Source organism: Ranitomeya imitator, chromosome 5 (assembly GCF_032444005.1).
Source record: "Ranitomeya imitator isolate aRanImi1 chromosome 5, aRanImi1.pri, whole genome shotgun sequence".
NCBI lineage: Eukaryota > Metazoa > Chordata > Amphibia > Anura > Dendrobatidae > Ranitomeya > Ranitomeya imitator.
Window position 1 is genome coordinate 212614422 of NC_091286.1, and position 18424 is coordinate 212632845.

Genomic DNA, 18424 nt, shown 5'->3' on the forward strand with positions numbered 1-18424 from the left:
CAAGCCTCCATACTTCTGGAACAAGGTAATTTGGAATGATGAGACCAAAATTGAACTTTTTGGCCACAACCATAAACATTATATTTGGAAGAGGTCAACAAGTCATATGATGAAAGGAATACCATTCCTACTGTACAGCACAGAGGTGGATCGCTGATGTTTTGGGATGTATGAGCTACAAAGGCACAGGAAACTTGGTAAAAGTTGAAGGAAACAAGAATGCAGCACGTTATCAGCAAATACTGGAGGCAAATTTGCATTCATCAGCCCGAAAGCTGCGCATGGGATGTACTTGAACATTCCAACATGACAACGATCCAAAACACAAGGCCAAGTCCACCTGTCATTGGCTACAGCAGAACAAAGTGAAGGTTCTAGAGTAGCTATCTCAGTCTCCTGACCTCAATATCATTGAGCCAGTCTGGGGAGATCTCAAGTGCACAGTTCATGCTAGACAACCCAGGAATTTACAGGAACTGGAGGCTTTATGCCAAGAAGAGTGAACAGCTTTACCACCTGAGAAAATAAAGAACCTCATCCACAACTACCACAAAACTTCAAGCTGTCATTGATGTTAGAAGGGTCAATACACGGTATTAAGAAATAGGATGTGTGAACTTTTGATCAGGGTCATTTTGATGTTTTAGCTTGCCATTATGATTTTAAAAGAGAAAACACAGAAGTTTGACAATAAATAGGTTTACCCAACTACTAACCATGAGTTGAGAAAAAGTTTTGGTGTTATCCTTCAAATTCTCTGAAAAAGGCCAAGAAAGCAAAAATTCTGCAAGGGAATGTAAACTTTTGAGCTCAACTGTATTTGCCAACAGCCTACGTGAAACGCACGTTGGGGCTGCTGCACTAGGTCCCCAGGTAGAAGGAAGTATGGGTAAGGACAGTTTTTTATTTACTGTGCGCACTTGTGTCCCATTAAAGGGATATATACCCTTTTCACTAGTTGGTCTCAATTGACCTCTTTGGGACTAATTTTTAGTACCCATACACATTTGATTGCTCTGCATGAGATAATTATTATTTAGTTATATTAAGTGACTTACTTATTTGGGTGCTATGTTTTTCTCTTGACTGATTGATATTTATAAGGGGACAGCCCTACTTGGGTCGCACTTGCACTTTTTCTTGCTAGTTGTCATTTTCTGCCCTCCCTCCCACTAGTACTCGGGATCTTGGTGTCTTACACCTGTTATTCATTTAATTGCTTTATTAATTATTGTATTTATTATATATGGTGTTGTATGACATATGTGTTTTGAATAAATATTGACTTTTATCCTTGGGACGTTTTGCTCTCTTTTTCTTTTTTTTTTGTATTAAATAGGACTAGGCATTAAAGTTTGAATTTAAACACCGCCCATTGCTCACCGAGTAACGAGCATATCCATGTCCCGCCGAGTATCACTGAGCACGTTGGCTCATCTGTAATCTCCATCAGTTTTCTTTTTCATCCAACACAAACTGATAAAACTCTGACCAAACTCTATTGGTAAAAACTGACACACTGACCACACTCTGCTTACACTCTGACCAAAAACACTGATGAAACTGGGACAATTTTTTCTGCATAAGAAAAATCACTGACATGTGTAGGAGGCCTCAGTGTGTGATCTACTGTACATGCTTACTAATTGAGCAATGCATGCCAACATCACTAGGAAAAACGCTATTAACGTGCAGATATAGAGTTAATGTTCAGGTTAAAAGTGTTATTAACTTGCATGTAGCCCAACACTATTTGGAGAAAATTAACTCTATTCCCCCAAAGCAGCATTCGGGTTTCAGTCACGGGGTAGGGGCAAGCCCAAATGCAGAGCTAGTGTCAGCCAGAGTCGGTTGTGCAGTTACAGCCACCGCTCTCTATACACAGAGCGGTAACTGAACCCGTATCAGTGCCGCCCCACGTGACTTGAAATCGAATGCTGCTGGTTCAATAAAGTTCATTTTCTCCCCCCAGTATTGAGCTAAGTGAGAGCACCTGGCATGTTAGTAACACTATAAACCTGCAGATTAACCTCATATCTACAGGCTAATAGTGTTTTTTTCTTGTGACAGGATATCTTCAAAAAATGCAATTTTGTTTTTAAAATGCATAGTTTTTTAGAACATTTAAAAAAAAAATCATAAAAACTCAATGTTTTTAGTGTTAGTCTGCTAAACTAGTAAAAAAGGCAATCCAGTGTATGAATTTACCTTTTGTGACCATACTACAAAGTAAATTCATCTGCAATAAATGTGTATACAAGACTCCAAGGGAAATTGGCTATGCTAATCCTCCTAGGCGATTTTATGGCTTGATCTCACTATGTGTTAAGCTTAATGTCCACCAAATCGGTGCTTCCGACTTGCCAATATGGGTATTACTAGTGAGACGGTTTCTAATTAATAGTGAGACATAGGTGGAGAAGCAATTTTCATAAAAGAGATCTTAGAGATCTTTTGGTTCAGGTGGACACCTATTAAATTTTGGCACACATAGTGAGATCTTAGCCGTAAAAGTATGAGAAGCTTTGCTCTTATACAGATGGTCAGGTGAATAGATAAAAAAATGAGAATAAACATGAGTTTGAGTTAACTTTTAAATTCTATTCTAATTGAGCTTATTTTTATTTCTGCAGTTGAACCTACCCCTATTCCAGGTAACAAACTATTTATTTATCTTGTTGAAACATTATAAAATTGAACTGTTTAAACCATCCAAAAATCATTTTTTTACTTAGAGAACTGAACCATCTCAAAGTGAACTTGGATTTCACAAAGTCAGTGTCTTTGCTAACAGCACTTTAGATGACACGATAGTATACCCATATCAAACTAGACAAGTTTTTGCCAATGTTCCAATCTGCTGAGACAGAAGTCCATGGGATCAGGGTTTAGGGTATCTGCTAGAGAAAGGACATAGGTGGAAAAGCTTTCTTCACAAAAATGATTATTCAATGCAGAAGCCTGCCTGCAGAAAGCTTTACAATATCTACATTGTTGACTTATTTGGTGCCTATTTGAGTATCATTATTTCACTGGATTTAAGAGACAAATAAAAGAGAAACATAACATTCTTTTTAAAATAAGTTTTTCATATCTAAGAAAATTTTCAACAAGCGTCGCAGATAGCCAAACCCTTATTAGGGTATGTGCACACGTTGTGGATTCTCTGCGGATCCGCAGCGTTTTTTGCAGTGCAGAAACGCTGCAGATCCGCAATTAATTTACAGTACAATGTAAATCAATGAGAAAAAAAAAATGCTGTGCACACTTTGCGGAAAATCCGCTGCGGAAACGCTGCGGTTTAAAAGAAGTAGCATGTCACTTCTTTTTTGTGAATCTGCAGCGTTTTTGTACCCATTCCATTATAGAAAACCGCAGGGGTAAAAAAACGCAGCAAATCTGCAAGAAAACTGCAGCAAAAACGCAAAAAAAAATGCTGCGGAACTGCACAAAAAAGTGACAAATTCGCAGGTGCGTTTTCTGCCAGGAGAGGCAGAATCCGCACCAGAAATTCCTAAGCCTAATCCGCAATGTGTGCACATAGCTTTGAGTCTCAGCCCCTTTTCATTAGTATCTATTGCAAGAAGCAGGTAAGACTATAGTCAGCTTGTGACTGCAAAATTGAAAATCATATAATTGTGATAATGTGACCACTGCTAGACGTAGTAGTAACAGTTTGAAAAGCTTTGTGCTCTTAGCCAGATGGTGAGATAAACAGATGAATAAACAACAGGAGAAGAAATGGGAGTTTGCGTTAACTATTCTCTTCTAATTGAACTTTCTTGTATTTCTGCAGTTGAACCTACAACTATGGAAGGTAACATAAACCATATTTTTTTGTAACATTATGAAATTAAACTGTAGTGAACTGTTTACCCCATCCAAAAACTATTTCCTTATTTAGAGAACATAAACAGGTTTGCTGTTTCCAAGTGAAGAAGCAACGGCTCGTTACCAAGACGTTAAAGGGACTCTGTCACCTGAATTTGGAGGGAACAATCTTCAGCCATAGAGGCGGGATTTTCGGGTGTTTGATTCACTCTTTCCTTACCCGCTGGCTGCATGCTGGCTGCAATATTGGATTGAAGTTCATTCTCTGTCCTCCATAGTACACGCCTGCGCAAGGCAAGATTGAACTCCAATCCAATATTGCAGCCAGCATGCAGCCAGCGGGTAAGGAAAGGGTGAATCAAACACCCAAAAACCCCGCCCCTATGGCTGAAGATTGTTCCATCCAAATTCAGGTGACAGAGTCCCTTTAAGAAATAATCCATAGTTTAGGAGCAGTTTTGATATCGCTGTATGCTGAATAGGGTACTTCTCCCAGCAGCAGTATAGTATACAGATACTACACACTGGAAAAACACAAGAGTCTGGGTGTCTAGTGGGTAGTGGCAACCGCCGCATTGTAAATGTTAGGAAAGGGCAGGGCAAGAGATGTCTGGCAGCATAGGACCAGCTACAATACTCAGTAGCAGCAATAGTACAGTATAGATGATATGATGAACAAGAAGTAGATGACTGACTGAGCGGGAGACACTTGCACTGGTGGCAGCAGAAATGTGTGGAAGACAAAGAACAGGCCAAGCAAACAGCATGTCTCATCTCATCATTGGCATCAGTATGGGTGAAATGAAACCTGCCATCGATCCATGCTTAAACTATTTGTACAAATGTAAATTTCTACACATTTCTGGAAGGTGACCTGAACTGATTCGATATCACAAAGCCAATGAGTGCAGTGGATAATCGCTCAGACAGCATACTGGAGTTGGCACTTACTATTATGCCCATAGCAAATGAGAAGAGTTCTTGCGAATGTTCCAATCTGCTGATCCCAAAGTCCATGAGATCTCGTTTCAGGGTTTCTAACAGAGAAAGGGCACAGGTGGAGAAACAGTTTTAACAAAAGTGATTATTTGGTGCCGAGGCCTTTCTCTGTCTGCAGAAAACTCTACTTTATCTACATATATGGCTTGTTTTGCGCCTATTTTATTGTTACGCTGTATTTAAGAGACAAATATAAAAGAAATGTAACATTCTTTTTCAAAGAAGTTGTTCATCAAGGAGACTTTTGTCTTTGCAATTCCTAACTAGAGTCTCAGCCACTTTTCAATAGAAACTATTACACGAAGTAGTCGGCTTTGGACCACAAATATGCAAATCGCATATCTGTGATCGCATGGCGACCAGCAAGTGAGCCAAACCCTAACAGCATGAACATTTTGCACTGTTAGGATTCGGCAAGCTGCTGAAAATTTCTTCAGGTGAACAACCACTTTAATGATGGCGTCCAAAGTGAGGCTTCAGTAGAAAAAAATTAAGATGCTTTGCACTTTTAGCCAAAGGGTCAGGAAAATAGATGGATAAAGAAAGAGAGAAGAAATACGAGTCTGAGGTAACTTTAACATTCTAATCTAAATAAGCTTATTTTTTATTTCTGCAGTTGAACCGTCCACGATTCCAGGTAACATAAACAAAATATTTTTTATTTTTGCAACGCTATAAAATGTAATTGTTTGAACTGTTTATGCCATCCAAAATCATTTCTCAGCACTGGCAGCAGCAGAAAAGTGTAAAAGACAACAAACAGGGAAGCAGATGACATGGCTGATCATTGGCATCAGCTGTGGGTGAATGAAAGTTGGCATTGATCCATGCCTGATTCATTCTTACAAATATAAAATTAACCACACACATGGAAGGTAATCTGATCCCATTGCATGTGATAAAGCAACCAGCTGCACTGAAAACCCCCTGACATCACACTAGAGGTAGCTCATGATAGTATGACTATAGCAAACTGAACCAGATCTGGCCAATGTTCCAATCAGAAGTCCATGGGAACTGAGTTCACGGTATTTGCCGGAAAAAGGACATGAGTAGAGAAGCAGAAACGTTATATGTCTACAGAAAACTAATATTATACTGGATTTAATAGAAATAAAAGAGAAAAGTAATATTCTTTTTTTTTAAAGTTGCCTATCCCTAAGGAAATTTTTGTCAACCCCTACACCTTGCTAAAGTCTCAACTACTTTTTAATCGAATCTATTGAATGAAGCAGGAAAAAATGAGTCTGAGTTGGAGTTAACTTTTAAATAAGTTACTTTCTAAATTGTACCTATTCTTATTTTTGCAATGCAAACTACAGTGACTTGTAAAAGTATTCACCCCCTTTGACTTTTAGTCATTTTTTACATTACAACCTCTGTTTAAATATGTTTTTAATCCAATTTATATGTGAAACATCAGAACTAAATGGTCTATGAGAACAGCAAAGACATATCTGTAAGTAGAGATATCTCTAAGCGCAGGGATATGACTGGCAGCCTTTGGCAGCAGTAGTACATATAGATCACCTAGTAGCCAGAAAGAAGATGCCTAACTGGGCTAGGGCAATGGGCATTGGCTACAGTAAAAAAGTTTAAACAATTTAAACATTGGCATCCGTTGTGGGTGAATTAAAATTGGCACAGATTCTTGCCTAAATGAATGCCACCAATGTTAAGTTTTCCACACTTGTGGATGATAACCTGATGTGAATGAATTTGACAGAACAATTTAGTTGGGACATAACACACAAAGCAAACTCGACCCGTTCTTGCCAATATTCAAAGCTGCCGATCCAGAAGTCCAAAGGATCAGGTCTTAAGGTATTTGCTGAAGGAAGCACACAGGTGGAAAAGCAGATTTCAAAAAGTGATTATTTGATGCAGAGTCTTTCACTCTTTGCAGAAAACTCAATCTTGTCAATATTCAAATCTGCTGATCCAGAAGGCAATAGTATAAGGTTTCAGGGTATCGGTCAGAGAAAGGACACAAGTGGAGAAGCAGTTTTCGCAAGAGTGTTTATTTGATGGAGATGCCTCTCTCTGTCTGCAGAAAATTCTGCTATATCACCGTATTTTGGGCCAATTTTATTGTTATACTGGATTTAAGAGACAAATTACCATATTTTCCGGACTATAAGATGCACCTTTTTCCTCAAAGAAATGTGGAGGAAAGTGAGGGGTGCATCTTATAGTCCGGATGTACCTGCACTGGCTGTGTATTTGGAGGTGGGAGAGTGGCAGCAGGGGTGCAGCAGGGGTGCAGCAACTGTGGCTAACTACTGTGCCCGCTGCTAAAGATAAATAAATTCTACCCACGGAAGTGGAAAGCAGTGAATATTCATTTCTCTTTAATAGCGGATATGCTGTTAGCTGCAGCAACCAGCTTCCTGCAGCTGCCAGGCTTTTGGGTTCATAGCTACTTAATGGAATGAATGTTCACTGCTCGCCACTCCCATGGCATGGAGTTCAGTGAATATTCTTTCCCTTTAGTAGTGGGGACACGTGAAAGCGTGGAGAGTGGTGAGTATTTCGGCAGCTGTCCTTGGCTTATAAGCAGCACATGACGTCACTGCCATGTGCTGCTTACAAGCATAAAGCAGCTGCTGGCATTGGAACAGTAAACAGCAAAAGAGTGCAGGAAGTAATTATAATGATTTATGCTTTTTTCAATGTTTTTCTAATGGGGGCCATACATACCAGGATAAGGATGGGGCAATACATACCAGAACGGAGATGGGGAGCCCTGCATACCAGGATAGGGATGAGTGGGACTATACCTAGCAGGATAGGAATGAAGGGGCCATATATACCAGGATAGGGATGAGGGGGCCGTGTATACCAGAATAGGGATGAATGGGACCATACCTAGCAGGATAGGAATGAGGGGGACATTCATACCAGGATAGGAATGAGGGGGCCATGTATACCAGGATTGTTATAAGGAAGCCATGCATATGAGGAAAGGCATGAGGGGCCATGCATAACAGGATAGGGATGTGAGGGGGCCATGCATACCAGGATAGGGATGAGGTGGCTATGAATACCAGGATATTGATGAGGGGGGCATGCATACCAGGATATGGATGAGGGAACCATGTATACCAGGATAGGGAATATTGGTACAGAATTGACCACATTTTTTGCTTCAATTTTTTTCTAAGTTCCTTTTCTAAAACCTAAATGCGTCTTATGGTTCGTTGCGTATTATGGTCCGAAAAATACAGTAAACAGAATGTTCCATTCTTTTTTTTAAAGAAATGTTCTATCCATAGACCATGTGCAGAGGTTGAGTATTTGGAGACTTTTTAGTTCAGTATTTGTTAGCCAAAACCATGAGTGGAACAGTAAGGGAAAAGTATAATAGATCCATGTCACCACTTCTGCATTTTTTACCCACTCCTGGTTTTGACTTACAAAAATTAGGTAAAAAAGTCACCAAATACTCACCGTGTTCATGTGTGGACATAAAGAGTTATTCCTATCTCCAAGATTCTATCCCAATATGTAGTAGGTGTAAAAATAATAAATACCGTACCTCCAATTAGTAATGCAGTATAGTTTTCTGATTCACTATGTTTCTTTCCTCATGTGCAGTCATTGCAGGACCTTTGGTATCTTTGGTTGCGACCACTAGCAACTAACTAATTAACTGTCACTGTATCAGTGGTCAGAACCATGAATATCTAAGGTCCTGCAATGCCTGCACATAAGGAAAAAGACATAGCGAATCATAAAAACTACACTACATTTCTAATTGGAGATATTTGCTGATATTATTATTTTTACACCTACAACATATTGGGAAAGTATCTTGGAGATGGAAATACCCCTTTGGCCATGTTCACACAGTGCGTTTTTTACTGCGGAACCGCAGCGTTTTTGCCGCTGCGGTTCCGCAGCTGTTTTCCATGCAGGGTACAGTACAATGTACCCTATGGAAAACAGGAACCGCTGTGCACATGTTCCTGAATTTAAAAAAAAAAGCCGCGCTGAATAGCTGCGGGAAAAAAGAAGTACCATGTCACTTCTTTTTTCGGAGCCGCAGCGGTTCTGCACCCATAGACCTCCATTGTGAGGTCAAACCCGCAGTAAAACCCGCAGATCAAAAATATATCTGCGGGTTTTATTGCGGTTTGTGGTGCCGAACCGCTGCAGCAGGAAGTGCGGGGAAGCGGGCGGAAGTGCGTGGGCGGAGTGTGGCTGCCCCGATCCCACACCCCCATGCTCCGATGCCCCCCCGTGCTCCGATGCCCCCCGTGCTCCGATGCCCCCCCCCCGTGCTCCGATGCCCCCCCGTGCCCTAATCTCCCCCCCTTATACTTACCCGGCCTCCCGATGTCCGTCCGGCCGTCTTCTCCCTGGGCGCCGCCATCTTGCAAAATGGCGGGCGCATGCGCAGTGCGCCCGCCGAATCTGCCGGCCGGCAGATTTGTTCCAAAGTGCATTTTGATCACGGAGATATCACCTATCTCAGTGATCAAAATAAAAAAATAGTAAATGACACCCCCCCCCCCCTTTGTCACCCCCATAGGTAGGGACAAAAAAAAATTAAGAATTTTTTTTTTCCACTAAGGTTAGAATAGGGTTAGGGTTAGGGGTAGGGTTAGGGTTAGGGGTAGGGTTAGGGTTAGGGGTAGGGTTAGGGGTAGGGGTAGGGTTAGGGTTAGGAGTAGGGTTAGGGGTAGGGTTAGGGGTAGGTGTAGGGTTAGGGGTAGGGTTAGGGTTAGGGGTAGGGTATTTTCAGCCATTTTAACCCTAAAAAACTTCCTAGAAAACAAACAGACTCTGCATAGAAAACTGCATAAAAAAAGGATCAAAAAACGCATCAAAAAATGCACCAAAAAAGCACAAAAAAAGGACCAAAAAAAGGACCTGCGTTTTCTGCCAAGAGCTGCGGTTTCAGTCCTGAAAAAAAAAGGATGGAAATCAGGAACGTGTAAACATACCCTTAATGAAATTTTTGTTGAGCCCTGAAGCTTGACAAATCCTAACTAGAGTTTCAGCCACTTTTTATTACAATTTGTGTAACAAAGCAAGTGAGACTCTAGTCGGCTTATGAAAACAAATATACAATTCGCCTTTTTGCAATAATATGATAAATTGATGGAACCAACACGTGGAGCCAAATCCTCGCAAAGTGTACATTGCACTCTGTTTGGATTCGGCAAGCTACAGTGATTGTTGAACATATCTCAAGGAAACTGATACTGAGGAAATAGTGAGGCCTTTAAAGAGTAAAGGTACCGTCACACTAAGCGACGCTGCAGCGATACCGACAACGATGTCGATCGCTGCAGCGTCGCTGTGTGGTCGCTGGGGAGCTGTCGCACAGACAGCTCTCCAGCGATCAACGATGCCGAGATCCCCGGGTAACCAGGGCAAACATCGGGTTACTAAGCGCAGAGCCGCGCTTAGTAACCCGATGTTTACCCTGGTTACCAGCGTAAAAGTAAAAAAAAAAAACACTACATACTTACATTCCGCTGTCTGTCCTCCGGCACTGTGCTTCTCTGCACTGTGTAAGCACAGCGGCCTGAAAGCACAGCGGTGACGTCACTGCTGTGCTCTGCTTTCTGGCTGGCCGGCGCTCACAGTGCAGAGAAGCACAGCGCCGGGGACAGGCAGCGGAAGGTAAGTATGTAGTGTTTGTTTTTTTTTACTTTTACGCTGGTAACCAGGGTAAACTTCGGGTTACTAAGCGCGGCCCTGCGCTTAGTAACCCGATGTTTACCCTGGTTACCAGTGAAGACATCGCTGGATCGGCGTCACACACGCCGATTCAGCGATGTCTGCAGGGAGTCCAGCGACAAAATAAAGTTCTGGACTTTCTGCAGCGACCAACGATGGCACAGCAGGATCCTGATCGCTGCTGCGTGTCAAACACAACTATATCGCTAGCCAGGACGCTGCAACGTCACGGATCGCTAGCGATATCGTTCAGTGTGACGGTACCTTTAGAGTATTAGAAGCTTTGCATTTTTAGCTAGATGGTTAAGTAAATAAGTCACGAAACATAGGCAGAAGAAATATGAGTTTAAGTTGGAGCTAACTTATAATCATTTCTTTTCTAAATTGTGTTTGTTTAATTTTGCAGGGCAACCTAACACTTTTCCAGGAAACCTACGTTTATTATTTAATATTAGATATTCTCTTATCTGTTGGTAAAATATTGTGTTAGTTTTATAACCCTGCTCCAAAATATAGTAATTAAGTTAGATGTACAGACATGACTGCAGGAGATCTTTATGTGAGATTGTGTAGGCTAATCCCTCTTGGTCTTATTTTAGCTCTGTGTCATTATTGGTGACATCCAGAAGGATAACTACAGTATGTAAAAAAAATGACAAATGGTAAAAGATGAGTTTGTGAAAATAGATCTTAAATCATTTCAATTCAAAATTGTCTTTTGTTTTTATTTCTGCAGGTCATCCTACAAATTTCCCAGATAACATAACTCACATTATCCAAGTCTAAAATTATAAACTAGAAATTTTTCCAGTATATGTCAAAACTGTAATCTACTGATAATATATAAAACTAGTTTTGCGGGGTACAGAAAAGTAGTTTTGTTCCATTTACAATACTAAATGTGCGATTTCCAGAACCATGTTTTACAAGAGTAATAATAGCCTGCCTTTTAAAACTATAAAACGCAAAGATAACTGGTAACATTCGTATCTTTATTTTTATTAGGAGAAAAGGGGAGTGATTTGAACTTTTATGCTTTTTCTTTTTTTCTTTGGAAAACATTTTTTTACTTTACACTGTTTTTAGTCTTTTTAGTGAACTTGAACATTCATCATCTAATCACTTGTACTATATACAGCAATACCAGAGCTTCGCTGCATATAGCAAACATCACGGTCTCCTTCGAAGCTTGGCCACAGACTGGGTTTGTGGACATTACCGGCTCTATGTGTTGCTCATAGTGGACAAGTGCAGGAGTTTTGTATTTACCAGCAATGGTCTGGTCTGTAAAAAGGTCTAGAAAAGTCCAAGCCTCAAAAACCTCAATGTGAATATAGCTTGTTTTTCAGTTCATAGCTGCGTGCTGGAAGCATCACAGAATGGCCACTGTTAGTGGTGGATGACATCAACATAATAGAGTCTATTGAGCTATGCTGCAGTGTTTGCCGAGTTAGCAAAAAGACAGCACTGCATGCAGGAAATCAAGAATAGCATAAGACCTGGAATACAACTATAAATCATCAAACATCAGATTGTTGAACTCGAGTCATCTGCCTAAATGGAGCAGTAGTCAAGCATTTCCACTGCTGCTCTATTCAAAGACTATGGGAATGTCTGAGATGCTGAGCCATGTAGTCTGCTTTATTTGTCAGCCCCTAAAGTTTTAAACAGAGCAACAGTGTGCATGCTTGACACCAGTTCCAAATGATCTGGGAGGACATTCCCAGAGTTGGGACCTCAGCAAACAGCCACGTTATATTTTTCTTAAAGTTTAATGATAAGTTGAGATTCCGGAAGCCATTTACTTTTATGGTTTTGGATCCAATCTTTTTTTGCAGTAAACTTGCAGTATTTTTGCCGCATTATGGTAAATTGTACAGTACACACCAACAGTTTGGACACACCTTCTGATTTAAAGATTTTTCTGTATTTTCATGACTATGAAAATGGTAAATTCACACTGAAGGCATCAAAACTAAGAATTAACACATGTGGAATTATATACTTAACAAAAAAGTGTGAAACAACAGAAAATATGTCTTATATTCTAGGTTCTTCAAAGTAGCCACCTTTTGCTTTGATGACTGCTTTGCACACTCTTGGCATTCTCTTGATGAGCTTCAAGAGGTAGTCATCGGAAATGGTCTTCCAACAATCTTGAAGGAGATCCCAGAGATGCTTAGCACTTGTTGGCCCTTTTGCCTTTACTCTGCGGTCCAGCTCACCCTAAACCATCTCGATTGGGTTCAGGTCTGGTGACTGTGGAGGCCAGGTCATCTGGTGTAGCACCCCTTCAATCTCCTTCTTGGTCAAATAGCCCTTACACAGCCTGGAGGTGTGTTTGGGGTCATTGTCCTGTTGAAAAATAAATGATGATCCAACTAAACGCAAACCGGATGGAATAGCATGCCGCTGCAAGATGCTGTGGTAGCCATGCTGGTTCAGTATGCCTTCAGTTTTAAATAAATACCCAACAGTGTCACCAGCAAAGCACCCCCACACCATCACACCTTCTCCTGCATGCTTCACGGTGGGAACCAGGCATGTAGAGTCCATCCGTTCACCTTTTCTGCATTGCACAAAGACACGGTGGTTTGAACCAAAGATCTCAAATTTTGACTGATCAGATCAAAGCACAGATTTCCACTGGTCTAATGTCCATTCTTTGTGTTCTTTACCTCAAATAAGTCTCTAATGCTTGTTGCCTGCCCTTAGCAGTGGTTTCCTAGGAGCTTTTTTACCATGAAGGCCTGCTGCACAAAGTCTCCTCTCAACAGTTGTTGTAGAGATGTGCCTGCTGCTAGAAATCTGTGTGGCATTGACCTGGGCTCTAATCTGAGCTGCTGTTAACCTGCGATTTCTGAGGCTGGTGACTCGAATAAACTTATCCTCAGAAGCAGAGGTGACTCTTGGTCTTCCTTTCCTGGGGTGGTCCTCATGTGAGCCAGCTTCTTTGTAGCGCTTGATGGTTTTTGCAATTGCACTTGGGGACACTTTCAAAGTTTTCCCAATTTTTCAGACTGACTGACTTTCATTTCTTAAAGGAATGATGGACATTCATTTTTCTTTACTTAGCTGCTTTTTTCTTGCCATAATACAAATTCTAACAGTCTATTCAGTAGGACTATCAGCTGGGTATCCACCAGACTTCTGATCAACACAACTGATGGTCCCAACCCCATTTATAAGGCAAGAAATCCCACTTATTAAACCTGACAGGGCACACCTGTGAAGTGAAAACCATTTCCGGTTACTACCTCTTGAAGCTCATAAAGGGAATGCCAAGAGTGTGCAAAGCAGTCATCAAAGCAAAAGGTCGCTACTTTGAAGAACCTAGAATATAAGACATATTTTCAGTTGTTTCACACTTTTTTGTTAAGTATATAATTCCACATGTGTTAATTCATAGTTTTGATGCCTTCAGTGTGAATTTACCATTTTCATAGTCATGAAAATACAGAAAAATCTTTAAATGAGAAGGTGTGTCCAAACTTTTGGTCTGTACTGTATATTGTGAGAGCATTTTATGTACTTTTATTTTTCAAGAAATGTGAACTATATCTCTAACAAGAGTTTATATTTTTTTTTAGGAATTTATCCTATGCGACTGGTCAATGGCAATCATGCATGTGCTGGACGGGTAGAAATTTACTACAACAATGCATGGGGAACAGTATGTGATGATGCTTGGACGATCAATAATGCACATGTTGTATGCAGACAGCTGGGCTGTGGATATGGAATTTCTGCTTTACAGTCTGCATATTTTGGACAAGGCTCTGGTAGCATTCTGCTAGATGAGGTGCGCTGTTCAGGAAGTGAACAGTATTTGTGGCAGTGCAGGCACAACGGTTGGGGTACCCATGACTGCAGTCATAGAGAGGATGCTGGAGTCATCTGTTCAGGTATGTTTACTGAGGTATCAGAACATTTCCTAATATTCCTCCATGCAATGCCATTGTGCAGGAAACATTATATGGCAATGCAGCTCCTAACCAGCAGTGTGTTTTTTCATAGACATCAGTGAGTGAGTAATCATCCTAAGTAGTCAATTGTGAGATGAGAACAATCCTTTAATAAGTTCATGTTTGTGGAAACATAGGCCTAGGGTGTGATTTAGCAATGGATTTTTGCATGAATCCTGGAGTGTAAAACCTTTAAACATCACAAATAATTGTGCAGCTCAAAGTTGCACAAAAGTTTTGCAACTTTAGACATACTGTTCTTTCAGAGCTCTCAGCACGCTTCATCCAATTTTAGAAAAATGGACAGTGCTGGTGTGGGATTGGACAGCAACAGACATGCCCATCTTATTCATCAGAATTCATCTAAATTTTTACACTGCTCGCTAGACCTTATACAAAACTCACAATTTCTGTCCTGTACAGTCGACTTTTCAGCATTCTCATTATGATCACAGACAGGAATACAATAACAGTTAAGGCATCTGTATACAGTAGAAAACACCAAATTAGAACATGCTCAGATAAGGCTTCTATACAAACAAATGAGTTTGGAGTTAGTCTACTGCTTCTAATGGCAATGTACCCAACGGGATGTAGGAGCCTGTTATTAGGCCAAGGAGCCAGTATGAAAGCTGCAAGATTTTTTATGCTTTTAAGCATAAATACTGGTATGAATATTGAAAAAGAAAAACAATCAAAAATTAAAAATTCGTACTGTACATTTAACAAGAAAACCTGTCATTTTATGATAAGACATTTCCTTTATCTTGATAGGGCACCTATGTATACTCTAGTTTCATAACATAACACTGAGCCATAAGTACATTTCTTGCTCAGGCAAATAAAGATCTTGCAATTTATTTTAAACTTTAAAGGTAGTCTGCCACCCACAAAATGACTTTTAGACTAACTACACAGTGCTATACAGGACGTAGCTCCTATAAAAATCCTACTAGCAACCATTACTGGTACAAATGCTGAGAAAATAACTTATAATTTGTATGCAAATGAGGGGCTTTTGTAGCCCATTGACAACATTAAGAGCTCGATAGACTGTTGCATCCTCATTTTGCATCGTTGGTACTTTTCCTACTTGTGATGGACAGCAGTCTCTTCCTAGGACAAATGCTCCCCTGCATTTATGTGAGTGTGTAATGACACTGGCTGTGTTGCCTGTGCTCACACGTACCGTAGTTCATTGTGAGTTTACACACAGTGGACATGAGAATGGCTCCTCTTTGCTAATGCTGCTCACTGTAATAGCCCCTTTTAGTAAGGTTTTAATCGATACCTTACTGAACACGAAAATAATTTCCAAAAAAATTGAATTTGAAAAGACTGAGTTTCATACAGCTATAGCAGAAGGTGGGACCTCAAACTTAATGTGTAATACTATATTACAATTATTTATACATTTGAATACAAAACAACATTAAAGATACAGAAAGTAGCAACACTGGACAACCAATTACTAAAGAGTTTCACTTCAGCAATGGCATGTGTGTAGAGGGCTCACTTCTCAAAACTGCCCTTCCTAAACTAATCTAAGGCTGATCTGCATGGTAAGCCATTAGTGGAAAAGCAAAATTCATGTTACCACCTTTTACTCTACGAGCATCATGCAGACGTGTTGCTAGGGTTTTGGTTCAGGGAGGGGTTAAACTTCTGATTGGGCCCCTAACCAGGTAACCCTGATTAAAACTATGGTGGGGCACACTAATAGTGAATGTAGGAGAACCTCATTAGATGAATGGGTTGTTACTGAAAATAATCTCTATACAACGAACAACACTGATATTATCACCATATAGTGGTAGATGTTATGAAAGGCAATTCAGTACTACAATGGACATAGCGGTCAGAGCACATACAGTGATCTGACAATAACCCAAAATCATAGAACGAGCTCTGAGATGTGGGAACTCTGCAGACCGCAATCCCTAATTCTCTCCAAACAACACTAGAGGCAGCCGTGGATTGCGCCTAACTCTGCCAATGCAACTCGGCACAGCCTGAGAAACTAACTAGCCTGAAGATAGAAAATAAGCCTACCTTGCCTCAGAGAAATACCCCAAAGGAAAAGGCAGCCCCCCACATATAATGACTGTGAGTTAAGATGAAAAGACAAACGTAGAGATGAAATAGATTCAGCAAAGTGAGGCCCGACTTTCTTAACAGATCGAGGATAGAAAAGGTAACTTTGCGGTCTACACAAAACCCTAAAGAACACCACGCAAAGGGGGCAAAAAGACCCTCCGCACCGAACTAACGGTACGGAGGTACACCCTTTGCGTCCCAGAGCTTCCAGCAACAAATTAGACAAGCTGGACAGAAAAAATAGCAAACAAATAGCAAAGAAGAACTTAGCTATGCAGAGCAGCAAGCCACAGGAATGATCCAGGGAAAAGCAAGTCCAACACTGGAACATTGACAGGAAGCCAGGATCAAAGCATTAGGTGGAGTTAAGTAGAGAAGCACCTAACGACCTCACCAGATCACCTGAGGGAGGAAACTCAGAAGCCGCAGTACCACTTCCCTCCACCAACAGAAGCTCACAGAGAGAATCAGCCGAAGTACCACTTGTGACCACAGGAGGGAGCTCTGCCACAGAATTCACAACAGTACCCCCCCCTTGAGGAGGGGTCACCGAACCCTCACCAGAGCCCCCAGGCTGACCAGGATGAGCCACATGAAAGGCACGAACAAGATCGGGAGCATGGACATAAGAGGCAAAAACCCAGGAATTATCTTCCTGAGCATAACCCTTCCATTTAACCAGATACTGGAGTTTCTGTCTAGAAACACGAGAATCCAAAATCTTCTCCACAATATACTCCAATTCCCCCTCCACCAAAACCGGGACAGGAGGATCAACAGATGGAACCATAGGTGCCACGTATCTCCGCAACAATGACCTATGGAATACGTTATGTATGGAAAAAGAATCTGGAAGGGTCAGACGAAAAGACACAGGATTAAGAACCTCAGAAATCCTATACGGACCAATGAAACCAGGTTTAAACTTAGGAGAGGAAACCTTCATAGGAATATGACGAGAAGATAACCAAACCAGATCCCCAACACGAAGTCGGGGACCCACACGGCGTCTGCGATTAGCGAAACGTTGAGCCTTCTCCTGGGACAAGGTCAAATTGTCCACTACATGAGTCCAAATCTGCTGCAACCTGTCCACCACAGTATCCACACCAGGACAGTCTGAAGACTCAACCTGTCCTGAAGAGAAACGAGGATGGAACCCAGAATTGCAGAAAAATGGCGAAACCAAGGTAGCCGAGCTGGCCCGATTATTAACCCTCCGTCACATACAACTGATCTGACAGGCGCTTCTCTTTTACTTTCATTTCTCCTTCCTCACCAGATTGTGAGGAAACCCCCTCCCTCCAGGTAGTCTCCTGTCTCTTGAAGGTCTGTGAAACCTGATATCACAGTTGGATTTCAGAGCTTCAGGGGAGAGGATATAGCTGCACAGATCTCTCAGGCTCATTGTATGTGAATACGTCACATTCAGTAAGGTTGGTATTTTATGTTTTTATTCATCACAATAGTTTATTTAGCTTGTTTTATGAATGTATAGCACAAAATGTGAGGATATTTTATAGAAATAAGGGAGATTTTATAAAAGAAAGTGTGCTGCTCAGGCATATACAGTAGTTCCCTAACATATTCCTTCTCTTGCTTCAGATTATCTGCTGAAATGGAGAGGAAAATGTACAATTTATCCAAACAACTTGATGTTGAGGAAGTAACAAACATGCTGTTAGATGATAGAGACCTCACACTGAATGAGGATTTAGGAGAGGAAAGTGAGATTGATTCTCATGATGAGGTGGAAGAATGTGTCCTGGATTCTGAAACAGAGCAAGATGGTGACAGTGGTGAGGATGAAGAAGTTGGATCATATTATATTGGAAAAGATA

General features: G+C 41.0%; 1 protein-coding gene across 17 annotated transcripts in view; it reads left to right on the forward strand.

Annotated features, from left to right (window-relative positions):
- LOC138681740 (scavenger receptor cysteine-rich domain-containing protein DMBT1-like) overlaps positions 1-18424 on the forward strand; it is a 491932-nt gene that overhangs the window by 196136 nt on the left and 277372 nt on the right. For 16 of the 17 annotated variants that reach the window (XM_069769545.1, XM_069725880.1, XM_069769549.1 and 13 more), the window contains 4 exons: positions 2634-2654; positions 3797-3817; positions 5447-5467; positions 14112-14426. In XM_069769545.1, the coding sequence (XP_069625646.1) occupies positions 2634-2654; positions 3797-3817; positions 5447-5467; positions 14112-14426 (378 nt within the window). The remainder of the gene's footprint in view (positions 1-2633; positions 2655-3796; positions 3818-5446; positions 5468-14111; positions 14427-18424) is intronic. The other variant, XM_069769547.1, reaches the window with a different exon arrangement.